Here is a 23,734-nt window from a genome sequence, read left to right as displayed (position 1 = left end):
AAAAAGAGTAAATTTATTCATAATTCTAATTAATTACCCAATTTTATTGTTCTATTTAAATTATTTAATAAAATTAAAAAATTTTATTGTTAATTATTCACTAACGAATGCAATTACTTCTAATATTTAAAAAAATTTCACCCTGTAATTAAAATATTCTCTCATTTTTTATACAAAAAGATTCATATAAAAGTTCAAATTTCATTTCATAATACTAAATAAATCGTGAAATTTTGAAAAGAATCGTAATAGAAGAAAATAATATTCATTATGTAAAAAACAAAAGAAATTTTTTTCAAATTCTTTTTTCTCTTTTGTTTATTTCTATTCGTGAAATTTTAATTAAATCTCATTCGATAACAATTTTCAATAGAAATTCTTTCTCTTTGTTCTATTTTTCAAACCTAAATTAAATTGATTCATTTCAATCTGTATTTTTCTTCGGGGGTGAAAAAAAAACAATTGGTTAGAGTGTATCACAAATATTTGCCATTGTCATTTTTTGTAATTACTCTAAAAATTGTATTTTATTATTTTTTAAATTTGTTTCATAAAAAGGTTGTGGTAATAAATTTGACCATTAATTTTTTAAAACTAAATAAAATATTTTTTTTTATTTTCCTTTAATTAAATATATTATTTATTAGTTTAAAATCGAAAGGATTAAGAAAGAATTTTTAATTATTTCAATTTGGTTTTTAAATAAACAAAAATTAACAATATCTTTAGTTTTTAATTTTAAAAATTCTTTAAATAAAATAAAATTCAGGAAATTATTTTAAAAATAAAAAATTTAATAATTATAATTTTTAGTTCAAATGAAAAATTGGAATTATAAAAGTCTTCAGATTCATAATTTCTATTTTTTTTGTATTTTAATACCTAGTAAATTAGTTTTTTATTAAATTGACGAAAATAAATATAATTTCTTCTTTTTATTGTACTGAGAGTTGGATTTTTTAATAAATCAACCAAAATTAGCAATTTCATCTTTCTTTACATTTTTGTGTTCATTTAAATTATATTTTAAAATTTTAGAAGGAAACTAATAATTTATTAATAACAATTTACAAATTTCCTTTCACTTTTCTGATATTTTAAAATATAAAATATTTTTTTAAAAAATGTTATAATTTTCGAAACTTTAATAACTTGGAATTTGAAAATAATTGAATTCTTATGAAGAATTTTATCCCAATTTTTAAAAGTAATAGAATTGTTTCGAAGAATTCTATTAAAATTTTTGAAAACAATAAAATTGTATAGAAGATTCCTATTAAAATTTATTGATAAAAGGAAATTGAATTCTTAATTACTTTCATCGAAAGGGCATTTGATCTACTATGGCATCACAGTTTGAGCAAAGCATGTTTGCTGAAACTGTGACGTCATAATAGTTCAAATTTCCTTTATAAATTAATAATTGAATTTTTATTAATTGTCAACTTTTTAAATTATTTAATTTAAAATTTGAATTCAATATTTAAAAATAAAATAATTAAAAGTTTGCAAAATGTTGCTTTTTGTTTATAAATAACAGTGGTAAATTTTTATCCTTTATATAATCCAGAAAATGAATTTTTTATGCATTAATTATTACATTAGATATAAAATTAGGTTAATTAGAAGGTTAATTAATCATTACATAATAGTAACCTAATTAATATTTCGTTTTCCTCTAATTGAATACAATAATTATATGCAGTAAAATGTCTTACCTTGTTGAGAGTTTCATGACTTGCAACAATGTGTTGAGTTGTGTCAGTGTGAATAACCCTGTCGACAGAATTCGGTCTCGAGATGCCATCAACCTGAGATGAATCTTTTAAGAATGATGGTGAAGAAGATACTGGTTCTTCAACACCAACGTGCCTTATTTTCTGAAAAAAAATGTTAAACGACAATTTTATAACAAACTTTTTTTTCTCTTTTTTCCTATTTTTTTCTAGAGAGGTAGAGAGATTGTTAAACTTTTGTTTTTTATGTCAGAAAACGTGACCTTTGGGAACAATATATTTTCTTGCAGGATAGTTCTTTTTTATTATTATTAAAACCGACAATGTTATATTTCTCCATAAGGATGTAAAATCAGAGTTTAAAAATGAATATTATGTGCTGCGAACTTTTTCAACAAGTTTTTTTCTTGTTTTTTAGCAACATTCTTATAGATTTAATGTGATATGTATTAATTATTTTAATATTAAATTACTGACCAATTTTCAGTCGAGTGCAAATTATAAATTATTTGAAAATTAAAAAAAAATAAATACAAAAAATATTTCTTTTGCCAATAAATTTTCAGAGATTATAAATTCTGAAATAATTATTTTCAAGATATTTTTAACTAAGAAATTGGTAAATAATTATAAATTAGTTTAAAAATTATTTTAAAATTTCAAACTAGTATAGAAGGAAAAAAAGAAAAATATTTTTTGGACTGACAAATTTTTTGAAGATTAAATTTCAGTTTGATTTTTTTTTTATATAAGTGAACATGAGATGACAATCGACTTCAAATGCAGAGTTTGATCGACGGTTTTAACACCGGTAGGTTTAACATATAGAATACAGGGTTTGAGGGGGGTTAATCGTGTGAAATCCAGGATTTATCATTCCCCCTACTCGACTCGTCGATGGCAACTCTCGTGGGGCTTCGGATTTGGTTGTTAAAATACACACGTATATATATATATATACAACATTCGTGTAGACGTACATGACAACTTCGAAAATTCCAATTGACGTACTATTAGCAATCGAATGTTCAATGCAACGTTTAGAATTATAAACTCATAGAGAAAACATATAAAATATTTTTCTTCTCTCTCTCTCTCTCTCTCTCTCTCTCTCTCTCTCTCTCTCTCTCTCTCTCTCTCTCTCTCTCTCTCTCTCTCTCTCTCTCTCTCTCTCTCTCTCTCTCTATATATATATATATATAAATAAACATAATTTTATATTTTCACAATATAGTCAAATATTTCATACACGACAAGTTAAAAAATGATCAAAATAGTTTTCATTTAATCAATTCACTCATTTTAAAATATTTTAATTTTTGTATAATAAATATTTGAATACTTATTGTTATTTATTTGACAACTGGGAATTAAAATTTTTAAATACTTTTAATGTAAAACTTTTTGAAATTAATTAAAATTAAAACTGCAATTCTTCAAATATTTTCTAAAATTTTAACTAAAATTCTTTTCCATATCAATTCTTATCACTATTAATAAAAATTGCAACTGTAATTCTACTTATGGGACGTTTCACGTCAAACGGCCCAAAGCTGTGCCCAAAATTGTATGCAATCAAAATACAAGTTATGCACATGAAAATACTCGTCATGACATCCCCTTTCAATTGCAAAGTGGCAGAATTGAAAATTCAAAATGGCGTCTTTGCTACGTCAATTTGAAGAGGCTAAAAACTCGAAAATAAGTAAATATATTTATTAAATACTTTTAAAAAACGATGCATAAATATTGAATCAAAATATATTTTAATGTTTTTGGGGTCGCTGATTACGAATCTGAAGACAGATTTTAAAAATTTAAAATGCCGGATCCAATATGGCGGACTAATTTAAAAAAATTTATTGAATTTGCTTAAAACTTTTTACTCGGGGGTTTTCGGGGTCGCTGATTACGAATCTGAAGTCAGATTTTCAAAATTCAAAATGGCGGATCCAATATGGCGGACGAATTTGAACAAACTTATTGAATTTGCTTAAAACTTTTTACTCAGGGGTTTTTGGGGTTGCTGATTACGAATCTGAAGTCAGATTTTAAAAATTCAAAATGCCGGATCCAATATGGCGAACAAATTTTAAAAAATTTATTAAATTTACTTAAAACTTTTTACTCGGGAGTTTTCGGGGTTGCTGATTACGAATCTGAAGTCAGTTTTAAAAAATTCAAAATGGCGGATCCAATATGGCGGACGAATTTGAACAAACTTATTGAATTCGCTTGAAATTTTTTTCAAATACCGCAATCATAAAAATGGCGTTATTTGTCTCTCCGTAGGCCAACGTAAAGTGATTCTTTTTAGTACGTAGTTACGAAAATACTGCGAATGACAGTTGAGTTCAAAAAAGAACTTTGTTTGTGCTTGTTCGAGTATTTTTGTAACGCTCGAGTAGTTGCAATTCCGTCCAGTAGAAGCGTGATTATGTTTTTGTTCAGTTACCAACTTTTACCGTGTCTTAAAGCTGCAACACAGCATCTGTCAAATACTAAGAGTTTCTAACCTCCTTTTCGCGATCGCTCGTGTGAAAATTCCGTTTTTATTCATTAGTGATATTATTTCTATTAATACGTCGAAGTACATGACTAGGTTTCGGGGGGCTTCGCCTCCAACGTGTTCGGTGGCTTGGGGTATTATAAAATGCGATTCTTCGAAATGTCGAAAATTATTATTATTCTTTTGAGTTGGTTTTTTGTAGTTGGGGGACTTTGCCCCCCTCCAACCCCCAGACCGGTGCTCCGCCCCTGGACCCCATCTGGGAAGACCCCCCGAACCCCCCTGCGCGATCAACTAGTAACGTACGCTTGACAGGCGATCTGTGTTCCGAATCTTATGTACCCGTCTTTCAACATTCTTTTCAATTAAATAAGTTTTTCAGTGTCAACGCCTTTTTATGATTTTGTTATGTAAAGTATCGTGGGCAACACGTGTGGCGGCATTTTGGAACTCGCGCTACTTTTGCGTAACGAGTCATGTACTTCGACGTATTAATAAAAATAATATCATTAATGTATAAAAACGGAACTTTTACACGAGCGATCACGAAAAGAAGGTTAGAAACTCTTAGTATTTGTATTTATTTATTAATTATTAATAATAATAATAAAACTCGTTACAAAAACTCAGCGTTCGTTCCAAAAAAGCCGCTAGTTCACACTTGTTACGCAATGTACTAACTCGGGGGTTTTGAACACCTGAAATAAGAATTTTTAAATGAATTGCATATGATTTTCAAAAAGCCGTCTGTCAAAATAAGACCGCAATTTTAAATTTTAAAAATCTGACAAAATATTCGTATTCAACGACACCGAAAACCCACGAGAAATATTTTTTATGAAAATTCATCAATCTTTCACAAAATTTTTCAAGAATAACGAATTTTCACAACATTTGTTTGCCATATTGGATCCGACATTTTTAATTTTGCAAATTGGACTTCAGATTCGTAATCAGCGACCTCGAAAACCCCCAAGTAAAAAGTTTCAAGCAAATTCAATAAATTTTTTAAAATTCGTCCGCCATATTGGATCTGCCATTTTGAATTTTGAAAATCTGACTTCATATTCGTAATCAGCAACCCCAAAAACCCCTGAGTAAAAAGTTTTAAGCAAATTCAATGAATTTTTTAAAATTCGTCCGCCATATTGGATCCGCCATTCTGAATTTTGAAAATCTGACTTCAGATTCGTAATCAGCGACCCCAAAATCAGTAAAATATATTTTGACCAAATATTTATGCATCGTTTTTTAAAAGCAATTAATAAATATATTTACTTATTTTCGAGTTTTTAGCCTCTTCTAATTGACGTAGCAAGGACGCCATTTTGAATTTTCAATTATGCCACTTTGCAATTGAAAGGGGATGTCATGACGAGTATTTTCATGTGCATAACTTGTATTTTGATTGCATAAAATTTTGGGCACAGCTTTGGGCTGTTTGACGTGAAACGTCCCTTATGGATTTTTTTTTCATTTTTAAGCTGCGAAAGAAAATTCATAGACTTTTTAAGATTTGGATTAAATTCATTAAATTGATATTTTTTGAATACTTCGGATAAAATTTCCTTACTTTACTGTCTTGTAAAAATTATAGTGGAATTAATATCACTAAAACATTAATCACTCTATTTACAAATTATTTGTCAAACTTTTGACATGACAATTTGAACTGCAAAACAATTTTAAATTAAAAACCCTAACTTTACATTTTGGATTAATTTTTTCAATGAAAAAAATGTATCGAAATCAAAACCAAATCATTTTTAAAACATTTTAAAAAATAATCCTTTGATGAATTATTTTAATCCATTTTGGAGTTAAAATAATACCCCAAAATTTTCTGTGCCGTGAAAAGCTCCGATTTTTTCATTTTTAAATTTCATTCTCTCGATTCGTTTCATTAATTTATTATTTTAATCCCTGATTTTAATGAAGAAATCTTTGCTTACCTTCTAAAAAACAATTTATATATTATTTTTATAGTTTTAATAATTTTTATGAAATTATATAATTAACTATAATAATTTGAATGTTCTTTCATTCTTTCATTCATTCACATTTTCTGTCCCTCACACTCTGAAGTTGTCGTTTGTTTATACTTTTGTTTTTTGTTATCTTTAGATAGATTGTATATTATTATTATTATATAATATTATTATTGTGTTATAATTATTTTTATTTTATAATTAATTCAAAATTGTAATGACAAATAGAAATCATCAGAATTTTTTTCACTTCTTTTCATTAAAAGACTAAATTTTTGTTAAATGTTATGTTTTGTCAAATTGAAATTATGCAGATTTTTGTTCTTTACTTCTAAACAAATTTAGAAAATTGTTAAACAACTGTGATTAAAAAATAGAAAATTTATTTATTTTGCATTATTTTTGTTTGTGAATCACAATTTTTTAAAGAAAATTATTATTTTGTTATAGAAAAAGAAGAAAAATATTTGCACAATTCCTAGTTTTAATCTTATTTTTAGAACAGGATTTTCAATTGGAATGAAGACATTAAAAAATTTGAAATTTAAACCTTTTTTAAATTAAACAACTTATAAAAGTATTGTTATAAAACATGAAGATATCGATTGCTTAAAGTAATTGATTTCTTCATGTTTTCTAATAATTAAAAATGACCGAGAGATAAAATCATTATTTTATATTATAAGAATATTGTTACTGTAACTTTATCAAAATTATTTTCATAATTTTAATTCAATTATTATTTTCTAGAATTTTAAATTACTTTTTATGAAAATAATAATTGAATTCCTTAAAAAAATTTTATTATTTATGAACATAATTGAATTTCTGTGAAATTTTTATTATAATTATAAAAATAATTAAATGTTTGCAATACTATTTTATTAAAATTTTTTTAAAATAATTAAATTATTTTTGGAAAATTTTAGTAGATATTAAAAATCATTTAAATTAGAAAAATTTTTGAAAATAATTGAAATTAGGGGCCGTACACATAATACGTCACGCGATTTTTGACCACTTTTAACCCCTCCCTCCCCCTATGTCACACTTCGTCACAAATCTTGAACCCCCCCTCCCCTCTACGTCACGTCACACACGTAAATTTCACTGTAAATTTTATACATTGGACAATATATATGTATATTATATCTTACACTCTAAATTATTGAATCAGTTAAGAATATCTGATTTAGAAGCAAAAAATCAGTCACTAATTCAAATAGTAATATTTTTTTCTGACAATTAGTTGAAAATAACTGATGTTTCAATACAATTGTTTTTGATTGATTCAATTAGTCACGTTTAACTACCTACATAGCACCGAAACTTTCCTAAAAATTTACTAAAGATTTACTCGCAAGCTTCGAAATATTTAAATGCAAAGTTTAGTTAAAATTGTGTAAAGATTTAAATATCCCACTTCAATAAATGTTTAGCGGGAAACTTTTCCGAAAATTTAAGTTATATTTTCAGGAAGATTTTCACGAAAGTATAGTCGAAAATGCAATTCAAATGTTCAGGAAAGTTTCAAGCTATATTTTTAAGAAAATTTGACGATAGACATTTATTGGAGTGAGAAATTTAAATCTTTACACAATTTTAAAATAAACTTTGCAAGTAAATTTTTTGACTTATGCAAGCAAATCTTTAATATACAATATTTAGAAAAATTTCGGTGTTTTGTGGATAATTTTTCAGTTATTTTTAACTGATTCAGATACAAAAAGACAGTCACTGCTGATTGCCAGTTTAAACCATGATTTTTAACTGATTCAAATTAAGAGAATATCCCGTGTAGAAATTTCGCTATGGTCCGGATCAGGGACTCATCGGGCCTTCTATATTAGGGAATGAAACACACGGCCTGATATGGCCCTGATCAGGAAATCCACATTTGATCGTCGCCCCGATCTGGCCCAGGTCGGGCCGTGTGTTTCATTCCCTAATATGGCCATAATAGGGATATTTCTACACGGGATATTATTTATCATATTATAAATAATATGCCAATAGATGTTAAGGGGTAACATCACCCAGAGCCTATACAAAATACGGTCTATTTCAATTAATTATTTTAAGAAAACGGTTCAGTACAATGTTGCTAGGTTTTCTCCAACGTTAAACACATGGGTTAAACTTAATTTAAAAATAAAAAAAAATTTTTTGTTTTCAAAATGGCGCCTTCACAACAGTTCAACGTAGATCACGTTTTTTAAAACAACCTCTGCAGCCGGAAGCTTTTCTACGTTCCATAAGCACCTAGGCAAAAAATTCAAACGAATTATGAAAGAGGATGACATTTACTAGAAAAGTACATAGGATATTTTAAAAATATCAATTTTTCGCAAAATGGTATGACTTCGATGACAAAAATGTTATTTTTTGTTAAAAAATCAAGGTAAAAATGGTTATAAAACGGAAACGCATTAACCGATCTAAAAAATCCTATGTACTTCGATAAAGAATGTTGTTTTAAAGCTACAGTCTAAATTTTAATTGAATCCGTCAAAAAATGTTGGAGAAATCCTTCCGGCCAGTTTTTTTTTACAATTTTTTCACTGTTGGATGTGTAAAGGCGCCATTTTGAAAAATTTTTTTTTTTGTTTTATTTTTAAATTAAGTTTAACCCATGTGTTTAACGTTGGAGAAAACCCAGCAACATTGTACTTGACCGTTTTCTTAAAATAATTAATTGAAATAGACCATATTTTGTATAGGCTCTGGGTGATGTTACCCCTTAAACAGATACATAATAGATATTAAATAGTTCAAACCATTTTTAACTTGTTTTATTTAGAAAAAGTGACATTGTCACATATAATTTCTTATAATCTTTGAATTTAAAAGATCGTGACGTAACACATGAGTTCACCCCCCCCCTCCCCCATGTCACACTTAGTCACAATTCTCAGACCCCCTCCCTCCCCCTAGCCGCGTGACGTATTATGTGTACGGCCCCTTAGGACAAGAATTTTTTTGACATTTATGAAAATAATTGAACTTTTCAGAAGAATTTTGTTATTTATAAAGATAATTGAGATTTTTAAGAGAATTTTTAAAAAATTTTTAACATAGTTGAATTTTATAAGCAGAATTTTATTTTTTTTTAAATAATTGAATTTCTGCAATTATTTGTAATTTCTCCAAAATTGAATTTTTTTAGTGTTTTCAACAAAAATTTAAATTAGAAAATTTTTAAATTCTATTATTTTGAAATTGCTAATTTTATTTAAAAAAGGTAGGAAGAAGTTAGAATTGTTGCTAGTTCTATAGTAAACTCTCACTTCAAGTAAATGCGAAAATAAAAATCCAAATGACAAATTATTTTACGTCTATTAATAGTTAATAATTAAATAATTATAAAGTTATTTCATAAATTTAATAAAATACAATAAAAACAAATTTAAATAAGTAAAAAGATTAAAATAAATTTAAAAAAAACAAAAAAAGAATAAATTTTTTGAACTTTTTTTCAATATGTGTTAAATTTTTTTACAAAAACAATAATTATACTTTAGAAAAAAATGTCTAACACTCGGCAATTAAGGAAATAAATGTTAAATTTGATCATAATTAGAGAGAAATTGGTCCTTTTCTCTCTCCTTCTTTTGTGACGTAAACGTGAATTTTTGGTTTTAATTTTAGTGAAATTTCCAAGAGAAGAGAGCAATTAAACCACAGTTACAACATCAAAAGGACAAAGCTCGCTGAAACTTACATGGGAGCCGATAACATCAACATGTAGTGTGTGCGGTTGTTTCGAGTCGAGTGACGGTCATTCGTGTTATTATCCAAGCTAAAATGGCGCACCAGACGTGGCCAATAATCTTCTGCATGGCTTGCTGCTACTTCTTTGTTTTCGCACTATAATGTGTTCATTGCTGTGCATTTAACTGATCACACGTGACTGAAGTTTTCAAATATAAAAAAAAAATTTATCCCCCCTCCACTTCAAAAAAATTTATGATTTTTTAATTAAATGTTTTCGTCTTTATGGATATACTTTTTTTATTATTTTATCCTTATATTAAATTAAATAAGTTTTGACTGACTAAAACTGACATGATCTACTGATTTTTAAGTAAAAACAAATACAGAATAATTTTTTCTAAGGATATCACATTGAGACAAAAAACGAATCAAAAGTGTTGCGAAGCAACGTTTTGATTCGTTTTTTGTCTCAATTTGAAAACTGTGTGGAAAATTCACTTGAACCAAAAGTTTTAAAAATGAACAAATTTTTTTTTAAAATGAACAAAATAAAAGAAAAATCAAAACAAAAAATAAATCCATATTTTATTTTTTTATTGATACTAATCTACTAACAGATAATCCATTATTCTATTATTGTTGCTTAGTATCAATTTTTCTTTAGTATTAAATAATTGTTTCAAAAGAAATAAAATAAGAATGATAAATAAAAAGTTTCGAAAGATGCCAGTGGGTGTTAGTTAACTTTCTCTAAGGACTCTTTTCGGGAAAGTTTGGCTGAAATTAACTTGGCGTACTTCAATTAGTTTGTTCTTATAATTAAAACACCTGTCGCATTCAGGATCAATTAACGGAATTGTTCCATTAATCATTCTCGCTTATTCGTCTTTTTTTTGCGACTTGAATTTTTCTATTCGACTGCAAAATTTTAATAAATTGCATTCAGAGAAAAATGATATATATTCGTCGCTCACAGCAAAATAAATTTATTATGAAAAATTAATATTAAAAGTTAATTGTTCCGTATGAATTGTTTTTGGCATAAATAATTTTTCTCTCAATTTAAAATTAATTTTGTTTTGTTTCTGGAAATTTTTATTTCATGGAAAATGGATTCTTTTTGTACAAATACATTTTTTTGGTTCTTACAAGTTCTGATTGGTTCAAACAAATTTTATTCGGTCAAAACAGTATTAATTGGATAATGAAAATTATTGTTGCTTCAATTATAGTTTTGTTTTGAACAAGTTCAATTTATCACGGAAAAAAAAAGTCTAAAGAATATTCTAATATATTATAGAAAAGTTGGACAAGATGGACAACTTATAATATTTATTTGATTTCCTAATAATTATTTCAAGATGTCTAAGAAACTTTATGTTGCGTATGATAAAACGTTTGAAATGTATTAAAAAAATTATAGATTATAAATAGATATTCTCATATAATAGAAAAAATGTTTTTAATTGTCGTAAAATTATTATTATATTTTATGAAACTATCAATATACAGAAGTAAAATTATTTTAATACTTATAAGAAAGATGAGTTCAGATGTGTATTCCAGACAAGTTTAAAAAAATTACTATACTGTATGAAATATTTTGAAGAATCGCGCACGCGTCAGTTGAGCAGTAGTCTGCTGCGCATACATTTGCACAGTGAGAATGTCTTCTACACTGAAAAAAATTCTTAGTAGATTTGACTACTTTTTAACTACTTTCCTTAGTTCAATAAGTCCCCAAAGATAATTTTGAACTTACATTAATTATCAGATATGTAGTTGAATGAAGTGATAATACAGTTGCATTAACTACTTTTCTTAGTTAAATAGGAACCAATGACAGTTTTGCAGTAGAATTAACTGCTGATATGTAGTTAAAGTTACTAAGATAACTCAGTAATAAAGTAACTACTGAAAATGGTAAAATAAAATTATTTATAATTTATTATAAATATTATCGAGTTGTATTTTTTTATATTTCCCCCTACCCACTTTTGTTTACCTATACCTTATTTATTTAATGTCTATATACCTAACGGAGAAAAATCTCTAAACGTCGGGAGTTGAACGCTCGACCCTAACATTCGTAAACCGATAACCTAACCACCTAACCACGCTCGCCCGCTTCGATGAGTTGCTTAATACTTATAGGCATTCCAGACACAGTTCAACTGATAACTGTAGTTAATTTTACTACTTAAAGTAGTTGCATTTACAACTTTTCACAGTTGATAATCTTTTATAAAAACCTATAACATAAATTACATGGAAAATAATTCAACTCCTAGAAGAAGTAAAAACTACTACAAAATTAGTCTATCAAACTACTTTAAGTAGTAGAATCTACTACTTTCTGTAGTCATTTCTGTAACATACCTGCAGTTACAAAGTTAACTGTAAAATTACATTAATTTAATTAATAATTTTTAACTACATAAAACAGTTAAAATAAGTATCAAAAGTAGCCAGACTAACTAAAAAAGTAGTTCGTTTTATTACTTTTTACTCTACTAAGGGGATGTAGTTGAAAATGTCTCATGTATTTTTTTCAGTGTAGTATCGAAGGACCACCTGCAGCGTGCGTTGCGTAGCTAGTTGGTTAGGGTTGCGTTCTATTAATATTAGGGTTGTGCGTTCGATTCCAGTCGTTAGTAGATTTTCTGTTAGGTAGGCTATCATTAAGCATAAATAAATGTTCAGAGTTCAGAGTTCAGAGTTGAATTCTGGGTGCCATATCAAGATACGTGGTGCTTTAAAAAAGTTTAAAAACTAAAAGGTAAACTATATAAATTTTTTTAAAATAAATTTTCTGTATGATAAGTTATTATACATTTTATTGTCAGGTTTTACATTTATATACAGTATAGTAATTTACTTTATATTGATTCAACATATTTTTTTTTTTTTTTTTTTTTTTTTGCTTAGGGACTTTTGGGAAATCTGCCTACAGATACCTTGGATTCCGCACTCCAAGGTTATGTGGGGTTGGTATGATAAAACAAAAGGAAATATAAAAAAAGAAAAATAAATCTATAAAAAATTAAATTTAATACACTGGCGACCTACTACCAGCCCGACCCACCAAAACCCGTAACCCTTCTTTTGGAGCCCTTTACCCTCCCTCGGAACTGTCGTAAGACTTTAGCCTTCGAGGGTGGCGCTCCAACTCTGTCGCTAATGCGACCTTCTGCTTTTCTCTGCGGTCATCCTGCGTTAATAGTTAAAAATTTAAAACTATTTCAATATAAAAGCGGAATTAACAGCACAACAACAATAAAAAACAAAATTTTTTAAGAAGTTTAAAAAGTCAAAAGATAAAATTATAAACGGATATATAAAAAAAAATAAAAATAAACGCGTATAAAATATTGAAAACATAAAATTGTACAAAGATGAATAAAAAAAACAAAACAAATTAAAAAAAAATGTATAGGGACAAATAAATCACAAAATAAATTAATAAAAAACAAACAAATTAAAAGCTGTTTAAATTACGCTTTTTGGCGGCCGTCGAGATCCTTCCTCGACATAACCGAGATTATGAAGTTCTCGACTTTCCGCCAATTATCTGCTGACTGGGTCATCAGCGATACCATGTTCTCCGGTGTAACTTGACTGTTTACACCTTCGAACATGGCCCGCCTCTCCAAGTCCCATTTCTTGCATGAGAAGAGGGTGTGCTCCGCGTTGTCCTCAGGGAACTGGCAATATGCACACACCTCGTCCTCGCGTAATTTAAAGCGACACAGGTACGAGTTAAAACACCCGTGACCTGTGAGCGCCTGAGTCAAATAATAGGAGACTTCTCCATGTTTTCGGTTTATCCAGGTGGTGAGTGTTGGAATCAGACGATAGGTCCATCTACCCTTTTCCTCCCTATCCCATCTGTCCTGCCATGTCTCGATAAGTCTGTTTCTCGCGTATTTGCGGATGTAGTCCTTGCTAGGTCTTTTCTCTTCTGGGTACTCGGGATTATTTCTTCTTTTAAAAAGAAGAAATACTTCCTCCCTTTCCCTTGCCATAAGATCTGCCGGCGGGACACTTGCAAGGACTTGCACAGCGCTCGTCGAGACCGTCTTATACGCAGAAACGATACGGGTAGTAACACATCTCTGCGCAGACAGCATATTATCGCAAATGGTTTTGCTTCTTGTTTTAAGTGAGGGAGCCCACGCTGCTGCTGCGTAAAACAGCTTAGCGTGGGCAACACTAACCACCAGTCTCCTTTTCCTTTCACGTGGTCCGCGAACGTTTGGCATAAGTCGTGCCAAGTCTGACGCACACTTTATCGCCTTATTCAAGGCCGTCGCTATATGGTAATGGAAGTTTAACCTTCCATCGAGCTCCACTCCTAAATACTTAATATGTTTACTCCACTTGACCTCGAATTCGTCTATCACGATTCGTGGGAAACTATAACCACGTCTGTCTGTGACGAGCAGAGCTTCGGTTTTTTCCAAGGCCATTTGAAGACCTCTGGCATCCAACCAGCTTTTAACTCGCCGCAGACATTCGTTCACCAATGTCCCAAGGGCTTCCTCGCTTTCGGCTGAGCACACGACCAACGCATCGTCCGCAAAGCCGATGATGACCGCGCCTTCAGGTAGACCCATTCGCAGGAAGTTATCATAGGATACATTCCACACGAATGGTCCCACCCTCGAGCCTTGGGGGGCACATATTTAACATATTTACTATACTGTATTAACAATGTTTCAATGAATGTAAGAATTAAATATTTCATAGAAAGGCTTTGTATTTTAAAACAGTATTTCAATTTATTTCATATTGATCCAAATTTTATTCATATTTGTCTTTATTTTCTTTAAACTTTATTGTAATTGTTATCAATATTAATTAGAGATACAGTATTGAAACATTTTTAAAAAGTGACTCTTGTCCAACTTTTTAATACAAACATTAAAATATTCTTTAGACTTTTTCTTTCCGTGTAGTGAAAAACAGTTTCCTGGGTACAAACAAATTTAAATTTGTCCAAAATACTTTCGTTTGGTTCAAAAAGTTTTAATTTAGTCCAATACAGTTTAATTTGGTTGTACTGAAGGTTTTTTTCAAACAAGTTTAATTCAATTCAAAACAGTTTTATTTGGTTGCATTAAAGATTTTTCTTCTTCAAACTAGTTTAAATAGGTCAAAAACAGTTCTTTTTGATTCAATCAAGTATTATTTTGTCCAAAATAGTTTTATTTGGCTTCACTGATGATTCTTTTCCTTCAAACTAGTTTAAATTGGTCAAAAAAATTTCCTTTTGATTCAAACAAGAGCAATTTTTTCCAAAACAGTTTTATTTTGTTGAACTAAAGATTTTTTAGTTCAAATAAATTTAATTTATTGGAAAATAGTTGTTTTTGTTCATACAAGTTTAAATATGTCAAAACAATTTTTTTAGTTCAAACAAGTTTAATTTGGCCCAAAAACAGTTTTTCGTTCATACAAGTTTAAATTGGTGCAAAACATTTTTTTTATTTCGAACAAGTTTAATTTATTTAGTCCAAACAGAAATATGTTTTATTTTCTTTATATTAGTTTTTTGTTCTAAACAAGTATAATTTGGTGAAAAACAGCTTTTTTAGTTCAAATAAATTTAAATTCAAATAAATTCATAACAGTTTATTTTTGTTCAAACAAGTTTAATTTAGTCCAAAACAGTTTCATTTGGTTGTACTGAAGGTTTTTTTCCAAACAAGTTTAATTGAATCGAAAACAGTTTTATTTGCTTGTTCTGATGATTCTTTTCCTTCAAACTAATTTAAATTGGTCAAAAACATTTCCCTTTGATTCAAACAAGTACAATTTTGTCCAAAACAGTTTTATTTTGTTCATACAAGTTTAAATTGGTGCAAAACATTTTTTTTAGTTTGAACAAATTTAATTTTATCCAAAACAGTTTTATTTGGTTATACTGGAGATTTTTTCCTCTCCAAACTAGTTTAAATTTGCCAAAAACAGTTCCTTTTGATTCAAACAAGTGCAATTTTGTCCAAAACAGTTTTATTTTTTTTAAATTAGTTTTTTGTTCCAAACAAGTTTAATTTTGTGAAGAACAGCTTTTTTTGGTTCGGACAAACTTAAATTGGTCCAATACAGTTTATTTTGGTTCAAACAAGTTTAATTTAGTCCAAAACGGAAATATGTTTTATTTTCTCTATATTGGTTTTTTGTTCTAAACAAGTATAATTTGATGAAAAACAGCTTTTTTTAGTTCAAACAAATTTAAATTGGTCCAAAACAGTTTTTTTGGTTCAAACTAGTTTAAATTGGTCAAAAGTAGTTTCATTTGGTTGTACTGAAGAGTTTTTTTTAAACGAGTTTAATTCAATCGAAAACAGTTTTATTTGCTTGTACTGGAGATTTTTTGCTTCAAATAAGTTCAAATAAGCAGTGTTTTTGGATCAAAAAAGTTTAATTAAGTATAAACAGTTCTTTTTGGTTTATACAAGTTTAAAGTGGTGCAAAACATTTGTTTTTAGTTCAAATAAATTTAATTTAGACCAAAAAAAAGTTTTTTTTTTCAAAAAAATTCTTTGCTTTAAACAAGTTTAATTTAATAGAAACAGTTTTTTTTGGTTTATACATGAAATTATGCAAAGACAGTTTTATTTTAAATCAAAGAAGTGTAATTTGTTCAAAATAGTTTTATTTGCTTGTACTGTTTTGTTTGTTTTAAATTTAAACAAGTTTAATTTAGTCCAAAACAGTTTCATTTGCTTGAAATGAGTTTCGTTTTCTTTAAATTGGTTTTTTTGTTATCAATAAAATTGATAATTAATTACAATTAATATAAAGTTATAATAAAAGAAATTAATTATTTTTACTCTGGTTGTTGATACTAATTATTTTCTATAATCATTAATTTCTATTACACAATAGATTATTTACGATTATTATTTATTTATTTATGCCTGAATTTATAGTTGTCCTCTCTTTTAATGATTATGACTTTTTGGACCATAAAGTGCTAAATATACGATATATGTAGTAATTCGAGAGTTGTAAATATACTTTAAAGAGAAATGGCACTTTGAGTAAAACAATATTTTGATTATCCTAGGTTTAACGATCATTTCGGGAGTGAGAGAAAGAGGGAGAGGGGGAGAGAGTTGTTGTTTAACACAATTTGAGTCAATTAGAAGAGAGCAGTAGTGGTTATTAGAGATTGTAGGAAGGTTCACTATAGGTGCTGTGAAGTTTGACCCAACTGCAGTAACCTCGGTAGTTTCACACTAATTGTTCCCATTATTTCCCTTCAAGCGTGGGCTACAGGGACGTTAGTTTCATAAGACTTATTCCAGTTAAACCTAATTATTCAAACGAAAGTTAATTGATGTCATACTTTGAATTATTTTACAAGCGTCGATTATATAACCATTTCATATTTTATTATTTTCCCAAAGAAAAAAATTCATTTTTGCGACATATTTTTCTCTTTTAATTAATATGTCACATTTAATTAATATTACATCTAATTAATGTGAACAAATTTTAATTGTCACGCTTACAAAATTACATTATTTTTAAATGTAATTTCAATTTTCTAATGGTGCTCTCAACTGTAAAAAAGTGAATCTTTATTTGTGGTTCTTTATAAAATTCGTATATTTATCAATCATTGAGAATACCGATGAAAGAACAGATTATGATTTTTTAAAACTCAAAATTCTTTCCGCAAAAATTAAAAAAAGATTCATAATTTCAATTTGTATAAAGGTTACGATAAAGTTTCTCTAAAAATCATAATTTAAAACTTTTTAATTTATTTGACGATGATTTTTAGCTTAAAAAAATTATAAACTGTTCTTTGTTCGGGACTTTCAATTTTAAAATTGTAATTCTTCAAAAACTTGGTTATTTTCATTTTTAATATAATAAAAATTAAATTATTTTAAAAGCAAACAAATAAAAGCAGATAAATCTGCTGATGAAGGAAACTCCTATTGAAACAGGAATATTGAAATTATATTATATTATAGTATTATTATTTATTAAATAAATATTATATAAATTATCCAAAGATTATTTATAATTCGAAGAAAGTGTCATTATATGGGATTAATATCGCGTGTTTATAGTCACAAAACAAGAGAATAGTTTGATGAATATCCGATTCAATTTTCATGTCATAAACGCATTTATGGTTTTGCCTCGAGCATGTGCGAGGAGGTGAACAATTGCATCGCGTTAATGAATTCTCTCTCTCCCTCTCTCTCCGAATTTGTTGAATTTTCTGTAGTGCAATTAAATTGATAAAACGCTCAAGCAACGTGTGTTAATTTTCAACCCTTTTTCATTAAGGCACCATATTATACAAAGTTTTGCAATAGAAAAAAAACAGAAAAAAATTTCCATTCCGCAGGTTTAAAATTAAGCTAATGAAATTATCATTTCACGAATTTCGAAACACAATCACTTGATAAATTTTAAGTTCTAGTAGTTTTGAATATTTACACTTGGTTCGCGTCCAATTTATTAGGTTGTATGCATATTTTATTTTATAGAAAAAAGATTAACATCTTTTTTTTAATTAGTCCAAATATTTTTTTAATCTTTGCACTACCAGGAATTACCCGGGATAGCGAAGTATTACAAATTTTGTAATATCTGCTCAATTTTTGTGTCAGCTATTTCTTTTTGTTTATTTATAACTTTTATCAATGCATGTACGAGAAAACTGACAATTGCTTGGGTAAATTAAATATTTTCTATTTAGTACAGTACCGGCCAAAATTGTCAGTCCACCCATTTTTGAAGGAATGAAAAAAATTTTTTAACATAAAATTTATGAAAACTCAAATTTTTTTTGGTTTATATTTTGAAAGACGATAAAATTTTGAAAAGAATAAGACCTCACAGAAGTCATTTGGCAAATATTTTTTCAAGATATTCTTAAAAAATCGTCATTTTCAATGTTTTACAAAAATTTGAATAACTTCTAAAATAATGAACGCTTTTTAATAATCTTAGGCTTATTTTAAAGGTCATTTTCTACAGAATAAGAATTACTTATAGGCATTAACCTGTAATTTTTATCTTGGAATAAGCATGACGTCAAAGTTGGACAAAAAAATTGGAAAAATTTGAAATAAATTTTTTGTACTAAAAACTATTCTAGAACATATATAAAACATGATATGGTGTAGATTCTTCAAGAAAATTTAATAAAAAAATATGTTTGAATTTCAAAAATTATTTTTCTTTTAATAATATTGTTTCAAATTTTTTGAATTTTTTTGTCCAACTTTGACGGCATGCTTATTCCAAGTAAAAAATTACAGGTTAATGCCTATAAGTAATTCTTATTCCGTAGAAAATGACCTTTAAAATAAGCCTAAGATTATTAAAAAGCGTTCATTATTTTAGAAGTTATTCAAATTTTTGTGAAACATTGAAAATGACGATTTTTAAGAATATCTTCTACAAATTTTGGCCAAATGACTTCTGTAAGGTCTTATTCTCTTCAAAATTTGATCGTCTTTTAAAATATAAACCAAAAAAAAATTTAGTTTTCATGAATTTTATGTTAACAAATTTTTTTCATTCCTTTAAAAATGGGTGGACTGACAATTTCAGACGGTACTGTATATATTGCAAAAAAATTATAAGCCATCAAAGTTTTTTGTGAAATTATTTTACGACAAGTAATATATTTTAGTAAAGTTATGATGAATTTTTCATTTGCATTAATACCGGTCCACAGTGTCGAAAAACGGAAAAACATACTTTTTCGTTTCAAATCACTCTACAGGTCACAATTTTTTACCAATATGATTTTTCTTTTTTTCTAAATCTTCTTAATAAAATTCTCTATCGATCTCTTAAGCACGATTTTTGAATTTTTGTTTTTAAACATTTTTTTAATAACAATAAGTATTAAAAAAATCATAAAAAATATAATTTTTTAGGTTCATTAATTAAGAAAATTAATAAAAATACCTATTAAAATAATGTTTGATTGTTTCTGATTTATGAAAAAAGTATAACAATTTATTAAATTGTTTAAACAATTAATTGCTGTTATTTTTTTTATAAACTGCAATTCGGGCTAGAAATTTCCAGTTTTTTTTCAACTGTGCAATTTGTCATGAGTAAAATATCTACTGGTAATAAAAAATAAAAAATTATTTATTTAGAAATTGTGTAAACAAATAATTGTTATTATTTTTATCATAAACTATACTTAGGGGTAGAAATTTTTTTTCTGTATTGTACATTTTCTTGTAACTACAACATTCAAGTATCAAATTAAAAATTAATTATTTAATTCAAAATAGTCTACAGGTCACAAATCGTAATGAATTTAAAAAAAAAATGTTTAAACACTCAGCCTGTAAAAGTCTGGACATTTACAGTAAATGTGTAATGTATAAAGAAAGTTTATTATTGTAAAAAAATTAGCCTGAAAATTTTACTTGTGGGTTTTCGAGGTCGCTGATTACGAAACTTATGTAAGTTTGATTAAATTCAAGATGGCGGATCCATCATGGCGGACGGATTTTCTTAAAAGCTCAAAATATCGTGTCTATGAACCCTCAGATTCATTTGAAATTCATCACTCAAGACAGGCTACTAATTTAAATCGATAAACAACATTTATGCAACACAGCACTGTAATACGCACTTTACGCCACCTGTTTTGCAGGTTGTAAGTTACTTATTATAGCCCGGTGCGAATAATGCTGGAGGGGAGTACACTTTATTTCGTGTTAGTTACATTATAGACCCTAGTTACATTATAGACCCAATAATCGGGTTATAATGTTACTATTTCTGTACAACAGTTGGATATAATGTAACTAGATGCTGTCAGACGCACAGTTCCCAGGGACTCTCACCAAATGCATGCGCATGCGCATTCGCGCTTGGTGAGGGTCCCTGGCAACCAACTCTACTGTCAACTAACCTAACCTAAGATTCGCGATCGCTCGTGTGAAAAATTCTGTTTTTGTTCTTTAATGATATTATTTTTATTAATACGTCGAAGCACACGGCTAGGTCACACGTCCGGTGGCTTGGGGTATTATTAAATGCGGTTCTTTGAAATGTCAAAAATTATTATTATTCTTTTAAGTTGGTTTTTTTGTGGTCGGGGGGCTTCGCCCCCCGACCCCCTGACCGGGGCTCCGCCCCTGGACCCCGTCGGGGGGAGACCCCCCGACCCCCCACGCGACTAGACAGGGGCGTACATTTGAATGTATATCGGTACACTAGTAGTATGTCACATATTATCTCGTTTTTGTCTTCAGGTGTTTGTAAATAAAAAAGTGTTTTCGATCTAAGCTTTTTTTATTACAGTCTGTGTTGCATAAACAGTCGTATGCACCTCGGATCGTATTCATCTTCATGAGACTCGAGTGATCACAGAACTCGTCGGGCTCGTTCATAAAGATGAACTTACGATCCTTGGTGCATAATGTACTATTATACACTATTTACAAAATTTCATACATCAAAAACTAAAAAAAGTGCAATTTGTTATTGTTTTAAACAATAATATATAGACTAACAATTAACAAAAATGTTATAATCAGCCTCGAGAGATCTTTTCAAAATTCATTGCTGAGTGTTTAAAAATTTTTTTTTGAAAATTCAATAAGATTTGTGACCTGTAGACTATTTTGAACCCTGTTTTTTTATTTTGCCCCACTGTGAGGCATATTTAGCAAGCTGGTACGTGAATCAAATACTTTGGAAAAAATTTGCAAAAATTGGAATTTGTACCTCTTATCATGTACTAGAAGAGACCAAAGTTTGGGAATTTTAAAGAAATTTGTATAAGCTTGAAGAGATTTTGAGTGATTTCCAGGGAAAATTACATGTAATTCCCATATAAAATTTTAGTCGACTAGAGGCACGTGTTGATATTGTTCGATTTGCTACAAACTTTCAGGAACATTTTTTTATACCTTGATTAATTTTCTGGGGTGAGACCAAAAATTTGGAAACATCGCCCAATTAAGAACCACCCTAGTGTGTATGTGTGTGTATGTCATCACCGATTCTTGTGGACAAATTTTCTCTTACACGTTTTGATGGATTTTGATAAAATTTGGTAGGTGTATTACGGTCACAAATACCTAAAATCAGACAGAAAGATTTTCAAAAATATCTAAAAACAAATTTTTTTAGCAATTTTTTAATTTCACAGAAAAAACAGTGGATATAAATATCCAGGGTAGAGGAGAACGAGGCGAGGCAGCCAATTGCTTCTTATCTCCGCATAATTTTTTCAAATCGTGCGCTATTGATAATGTAGACTGCTTATGGTAGTTTACTTTAGTTGCTAACAGATGGGCATTATTGCTGCAGCAGTTTAGCAATGACAGTATCATTTATGAAAACAGACTTTTTGGATGTAACTTTTCTAAGAGTTATTTTGGTGATTTTAGTTAATAGAGTTACACAAATAAAATTCTTGTATAGTGATTTTCAATGTAGAATTTAGTGCTGAAGACGATGGTGTTAATGGAATTGCGATATTTTTAATATTACGGGTTTTGTGGATGTTTTCTTAAAAAAGTACTCGTGGGGTTAGGCAGCCAATGCTAAATTTTTCGTCTTTTTGTGTTGATTTTATTGGTTCTTCTAATTGTTTTCTCTTTTTTTCCTACTCCAATACATTTTAAACTTAACATTGAATTTTATAAACCATTTTTTAAGAATAACAAATTTCTATTTCCTAAAAGAGGCGCATGATTATTCCCCAAATGTCATTTTTCCGAAATGTCATTTTACCGAACTGCACTTTTGCGAATCGCCATTTTTACAAATTGCTATTTTTACGAATTGTCATTTTTGGAAATAGTCATTTTTGCGAATCGACATTTTTACGAATTGTCAAATTTCCGAAAAGTCATTTTTGCGAAAATTCCTATAGTGAATCTATATATGCAAACAAGTTTACTATAGGAATTTTCGCAAAAATGACAATTCGCAAAAATGACTTTTCGGAAAATTGACAATTCGTAAAAATGTCGATTCGCAAAAATGACAATTAGCAAAAATAGCGTTTTGCAAAAATGAAATTCGCAAAAATGACAATTCGTAAAAATGACTATTCGCAAAAATGGCTATTCGCAAAAATGACAATTCGTAAAAATGGCGATTCGCAAAAGTGACAATTCGCAAAAATGACATTTCTCAAAAATGACAATTCGCAAAAATGGCTTTTCGCAAAAATGACATTTCACAAAAATGTCTTTTCATAAAAATGATAATTCGCAAAAATGACTTTTTGAAAAATTGACAAATCGTAAAAATAGAAATTCGCAAAAATGACTTTTCGGAAAATTGACAATTCGTAAAAATGGCCATTCGCAAAAATGACAATTCGCAAAAATAGCTTTTCGCAAAAATGACAATTCGCAAAAGTGACATTTCGCAAAATTGGCTTTTCGCAAAAATGACTATTCGCAAAAGTGCAGTTCGGTAAAATGACATTTCGGAAAAATGACATTTGGGGATTAATCATGCGTCCCTTCCTAAAAATGTTAAATTGAATTTAATTAATGTTATTATTATAATATTATTCAAATGTAAATTTTTGAAGTTTACTAACAAAATAAAAGTAAGTTAAGTACAACTACCTTGTTATGTTTCACTAATTTTAACTTTAAGTTATGTTTTTTTAACTATTAAAATAGTTGGCCGCCTCACCCCACGTTTTTGCAAATATGCCAAAATGTGGTCCTTTGGGAAAAAGGTTGTAGAAATTTTTAAGTGCAACCTAAGTCAAAATGTTCTATGGCGATTTTTTAGCCAAAAAGACA

General features: G+C 28.4%; 1 protein-coding gene across 4 annotated transcripts in view; it reads right to left on the bottom strand.

Moving 5' to 3' along the window:
* LOC122510014 (disks large 1 tumor suppressor protein) overlaps nt 1–23,734 on the bottom strand; it is a 1,103,313-nt gene that overhangs the window by 560,234 nt on the left and 519,345 nt on the right. For all 4 annotated transcript variants that reach the window (XM_043624398.1, XM_043624394.1, XM_043624397.1 and 1 more), the window contains exon 4: nt 1,719–1,880. In XM_043624398.1, the coding sequence (XP_043480333.1) occupies nt 1,719–1,880 (162 nt within the window). The remainder of the gene's footprint in view (nt 1–1,718; nt 1,881–23,734) is intronic.

This window comes from Leptopilina heterotoma, unplaced genomic scaffold (genome assembly GCF_015476425.1).
Source record: "Leptopilina heterotoma isolate Lh14 unplaced genomic scaffold, ASM1547642v1 Lhet_65, whole genome shotgun sequence".
Lineage (NCBI taxonomy): Eukaryota > Metazoa > Arthropoda > Insecta > Hymenoptera > Figitidae > Leptopilina > Leptopilina heterotoma.
The sequence above is the reverse complement of the archived record's forward strand: the minus strand, read 5'-3'. Positions and strand labels throughout refer to the sequence as shown.